General features: G+C 27.7%; 1 protein-coding gene across 1 annotated transcript; it reads right to left on the bottom strand.

The window, feature by feature from the left end:
* Positions 1-836: 836 nt before the first annotated feature.
* OCT59_014655 (uncharacterized protein) lies at positions 837-5,729 on the bottom strand (the record flags this gene model as incomplete). The annotated part of the gene is made up of 8 exons (XM_025333499.2): positions 837-1,212; positions 1,315-1,611; positions 1,695-1,794; positions 1,878-1,902; positions 1,986-2,726; positions 2,828-2,856; positions 2,932-5,568; positions 5,645-5,729. The coding sequence occupies 8 exons, from the start codon at positions 5,727-5,729 to the stop codon at positions 837-839; spliced, it is 4,290 nt and encodes a 1,429-aa protein (XP_025190086.2).
* Positions 5,730-6,000: the final 271 nt, after the last annotated feature.

Raw genomic sequence — 6,000 nt, 5'->3', positions numbered from 1 at the left:
AAACATAAGAAAAAGTAAAAAAGTGGATTTCAGTAGCTACTACTTTATAAAAATTATATAATAATAAAATTCTTTTGAAGAAAAACTTTGCAAGAAAACAAAAAATTTTCTGTAAAGGAAAATAATAAGTTCTTATGAACTCTTTTAAATATAAAGGAGGGATAATAAAAAGTGTGTTGTTTTAACCAAGGAACACTTTTGCCTTAATACTGAAGTACTAGTTTCCTATTATTTTAATGAGAAAAAAGCGGTTTATTTCTTATGTGAAAACTGGATGTGAACGGTATGGGGAAGAGTTCTTTTAATTTCTGTTTTTTATAATTAGTTTTTTATAATTAAATTTATTATAAATTTTTATTGTCAATTATTAAAATAAATTAAATATTTTTATATTAATAAAATTTTAATAACATTATTTTATATTGGAAAATTATATCAAAATTATTAATTTAATAATAAACAATAAGAATAATGCAAAAAAAATGTATAATATTGCAAGCATAAATATTTCTTATCTATATTAAATAAAAAATCACTTTGTATCATATTTCAGTAAATATTGATTATTACTATTAACCAAATAGTATAAAATTTATTAAATTTAGATTATTAGTTAATTAAAAACAGGGGTATGTAGTTTAAAATTTTTGAAAAATACCCCTGAAATAAGCAAACTTCGAGTGTAAGATTTGTTCGGGTACTTTCTGCTCTATTGAAAATATCTTAAAAGTTATGAAATTTGTGTAATTAAGATATTTAGCAGTTCTCATCATTTTATAAAATGTACAAAATTGAATAACAAATTGATACAAATGAATCAAATACATCATATAAAATTAAGGATTATTTTTAGCTAATTCTATCAATAAGTTAATGTTTTTCTCAATCTCGGCTAATCTATTTTTATTTCCAAATGGTTCATTGTTTTCACTATTCACATAATCTTTTTTGGTTGAGTTGTTGGAATGAATTGATTCTCTTCTGTCTTTTCCACCATAATTTGAATAGCCAATATTGTTCCTTCGTCTACATTTTTCTAACCAACGGTTGGCTTCATCACAATTAATTATAAAGTAAATATGTCTTGGAAATAAAACTTTATCATGTAATTGTCTTTTAGTTAAGAAAAATACTTCCACTTCAGCAATTAATTCAGCTCGTAACTTAAGAAATGCTCTTTTACCAATTTCTTTTGCTTCATCGACAACATCCCTTAAGAGAGGAAAGAATAGAAAAATTAATAAAGTTCGACTACCCATAAATCAAATAATTAAAATAAACCAACAATAACTTTTAATAACTGTTAATACTTACGACATTAAAGCAATTAAAATATTTTGCATAATAATAACCAAAAATAAACTACCGAATATGCTTAAACCAACAACAGGCCAAAAATTCCATTGATCTATTTGATCCCATTGTCCATTTATCCAAAAATATACAGCTTTTATTGACGTAAAAAAATTATGGAATAAATTATCATTATCACTATTTACGTCAATGTTTTGTGTTAACGTATAACTTTCTTGTGTTGCAGTATTTAATAAAGTGTAAGTATTTTGATCTGGTATAAGATTTATATCATTCGGACGACTTAACAAGATGAACCTGTTTGTTTGTAAAAAGAAGTAAGTTAACAAAGTGATTAAATAATATAGAAGAATTTTAATATTTTATAACTTTATATTTACATTGAGTGGGCTAGCCCACAGATTACAACAAGCATAGTGCCTAGAAAAGGAGCAATTCTCTTTGATAGATTAATGATTAAAAACACGTATTCTCCGATAACTATAAAAATATACAAAGAGGGAAAAAGTTAAAAAATCTTATTAATTATATGCGTCAAAACGTCAAAAATGAAATATACATACTTTGTAAGGAGCGCATTCTCATTAACTAAAATAAAAAAAAAAAGAGGGTTATGAGCTATTAAATACAATAATTATATATATTTATATGTGAACACTATAAAAGCTTACCAACTCAATCCATAAAGTGAGCATCGTGATGGATAATAAAATCAGTACTATTGAATCAGTTTTGATATTTTCGAACCCATTATTGTTTAATTTCCATTGAGAATATGAAAATACTAATAAGAGTGTTGTAGAAAGTAATGGTAAAATTCCACTTAACAGATCAAAAAGATTATAAATTCGGAAATAATTTTTTTTAAGAAGTTTCCCTTGACTAGCCTCACAAATCAACAAAAATATGCCAAATAATAATATCCAACAAGCAAAAGGATAAAAAAAGACCCATTTCCAATCATTTGAAGACAAATGTGCAATATAAGCATAACATAAATACGTAAAGCATAATTGGTAAAATCCATAAAGAGCAAGAAGGAAGTAAATAATTTTTTTAGCATATGTACACCATTTAAAGTCAACTATCGCTTCCATTGCGGGATTATCAAATATAAAATCCATATTATCATTTGATGATGATATCACCATCTGAATAAAAGTTGATTGTTTTGAAGTTTCATCCTTTTCATCTTTTGGTACGGTAAAATCTGGCAATGGGACCATACACGCCATTACCCATGGGGCCGCATTTTTTAAGTCCAATAGTTTATTATCAGTGGTGTTTGGAGATTTGTTTAGTTTGGTTTGAATATCGTGAAGGACGTGTAGAGAATTCTTTGTACCAGGAAGAGAAATTTCTGACATTATACTCGCTTCACTCAAATGCGGCGCTTCTTTTGATCCAAAGATCTAAATTTGGAAAAAAAAGAATGTGGCGCGGTAAGTAAAGATGATATTATTACGTAAAATGCAAAAAGACGCGACTTGATTTGGGTATACGGAATACTGACAGGTTGATAAAACAAGTCCACTACGTAATCTACAAAAATTTTCAAGTTACTAAACGATCAAATTAAATCACATTTTTAAATATATTATTTATACATAAATTTACCTGAATTGTATTTAAGTAATTCTAATAATTCATCAGACACGGTAAACATCCAGCCAGTATGATCCATGGCAAGAATTGAATAATATCTTACAAGACCTTTGACTGCATTTTTGTTTTTATGATCAATAGCAATTTTCAAATCACTGGGTTTTCTCAAACAATCACCATTTAAACGCTTTTTTTCTTGCTGAGGAATTTGAGGAATTTCCCGATTTAAAATTTTTCTCTTAACATCAATTAATCTAATTAATCTATTGCATTCATCACTTTCTCTTTTGGACCAAGCATATCTTCTTGGATTATGTAACATTAAATCTCTCTTTTCATAAACAATGTATGAGATTAAATCATCACATCCGGCGGCCACCAAATGAGACATAATACATTCTTTTATATCTAATAATTTCCAAGTTTGTGGTTGTTCGTTAATAAATTTTTTTATAAGTAACCTCGTCTCTTGAATAGTTTTATTCAAATATCTACGTAATTTGTTATCTAGATATTTAGTATGTTTCATTTGCCACTGTAAAAATTCAATTGCATTACATGCAGATTTAATATAATCTTTTTCTCTCGGTAGATGCTTAGAAATATCTTTATCACCGAATGAGAATCTTATTTTATATTGATATTGATGATTGGAAAATTTCTTTAAAATGAATCTATGTATTTTACAATGATCGGATCTAGAATAGGATAGGGAAGAAATAAGGGAATCTGTAGGTTTATTGAAGGTATCAATGTAATAACTTCGGGATAATAAGGGAGCCCAAATATATACAAGTTTTTTATGTTCTTCCCATACTTGTATAGTTTCATTACCAATAATTAATTGGATAGTTTTTTTATCATTTAACCAAACTACTATTTGTGATTTATCATCACTATTATTCCATGGTTCACTATCCTTTATTATAAGCTTATGACGATCGAAACGGTCAAGTAATTTTCCATTATGATCAAAAACTTTATAATGATTTTTCTTGTCGTTAACTTCATTAATATTAATTTTAGTAACATATTTATTCCAGCGGACTTCCTCTTGATCGAACGGAATTAAATAAACTCCATTGTTTCCATTAACAAATTGAGAAGGGTAAACCAAATAATTAGAAAAAATTCCTAATGGTCTACCTTTACTTTGTTTATATTTTCTCATTCCATAATCGATGGGTTCTTCAAGAGATTGTAAACTAGAAGGATCCAAATGAGCTGTATATGGATTGTGTATATTACAATTAAATAAATCCCATATCGTAGTATAGACTTCATTATTTCCTTCTTGTGTTAATACTACCAATTTTTCATCATTATCATAAAATTTCATATCAAGAATTTTTGCCGAGGATGAATTATCACTATCAGACTTATTGCAGAAATCATGAATCGCTACCATTAAACTATTTTCTATCAAGAATATAGCAATGGATTTTTTACAAAGACTAACGGCCATCAATTTACCATTTTCGGATATAGCATATAACGGAGTTCTAAATCCTCCATCATTATTATATTCACATCCTAAATTGTCAATTCCAATTTTTTTCGTATGAAATACATGTTTTAATTCAAAGTCACGTAAATCGTACATTTCAAAAATATTATTTTCTCGAGTACTTTTACACAAAAAAAAGTAATGTTTCACAACAGTTCTACTTAGTAACGCCTTACTTGACTTTAAACTGCACATTTTTAATTCACGTATCATTGATTCTTGGTATTGAAATTGATCCGGATGTAATGTAAAATTTAAAATTTTATCTTCTTCAAGAACTATTCGAGTAAATTCTGTACCACGGAGAATTATTAGTGTATTTGAATCGATAAATTCGACTATTCCTCCTCTTAATCCTCTAATAGTAGAAGAGTCAATTATTCGATTGGTTTTATCAGCTTTAACGTGAATTATAATGATGGCATGTTCTTCTCGATAACTAGGTATGGAGTCAATTGAAAATGCAAAATTACTTGAATCAACAGATAAATTATGTTGATGCGTGAATATAGGCGTTGATGCAACAGATAGATTGTTTTGATGATGCGTATTTCTAGAATTTGGATGAGAACTTACAGATGGATTGCTATGATGTGTATATTTAGATATCGAACTAACAGATGAATTGTTATGATGTGTATATCTAGATACTGAACTGACAGATGAGTTGTGATGATGGGTAGGTATTGAACTGATAGATGAATTGTTTTGATGGGTAGGTATTGAACTGATAGATGAATTGTTATGATGGGTAGGTATTGAACTGATAGATGAATTGTTATGATGGTTAGGTCTAGAAGCCAAAACAGCCGAATTATTATGATAAGTGAGTGTGGAATCTGAATCAATAGATGGGCGATTATTATGATGCGGGATAGAGGAAGATAAACTACTAACTACTTCTTGTAAACTCTCTTCGGTTTTCTCTTCTTCTTTTCTCTTTTTTCCTTTTACATGGAGGTCTTGCTCATATACTTTTGATATTACTATAAATATATTATTGTTTTTATCTCTATCACTTATTGCAATTGACCGTGAGAATAATGCGGAATCTGTGGTTGAGGATTGATGATGTTGCCAAAAATGCTCTATTGGAATCAAGTTTTTATCTATTAATTTCCATGTTTGTAATGTATTATTTGCTATATTTAAATAGAGAAAAAATATATTATTTTAGTAACGCATTTAATGCTGTTAAATGTCAAACATCATACTTACAAATGTCTAAAGAAGCTAGTTCTTTGCCGTTTGGGCTAACACTTATTACAAAATTATTTTTATGATGATCATATGGATACGTCATTATGTTAAAGTGTTATATTAAATAAAAGATGAAAGGTTTAGATAAAAGAATAAAAACTAAGCTTGCAAAATGGAGAAACAACAAAAAAATCTGTATGATAGAAATAAAAGAGATATGTGCAATAATCTCAAATGACATACAAAGGATAATTGGATTTGTAATAAAGGAAAGTCGTAATCTAAGTTAATATTATATGTATCGCATAAAGTAGTTAGTAATTAAGTAAAATAGGTAGGAGGATGGTGGAATGTTCTCGAAGAGAGAACAAGGA

This window comes from Rhizophagus irregularis, chromosome 22, assembly GCF_026210795.1.
Source record: "Rhizophagus irregularis chromosome 22, complete sequence".
Taxonomy (NCBI): Eukaryota; Fungi; Glomeromycota; class Glomeromycetes; order Glomerales; family Glomeraceae; genus Rhizophagus; species Rhizophagus irregularis.
The sequence above is the reverse complement of the archived record's forward strand: the minus strand, read 5'-3'. Positions and strand labels throughout refer to the sequence as shown.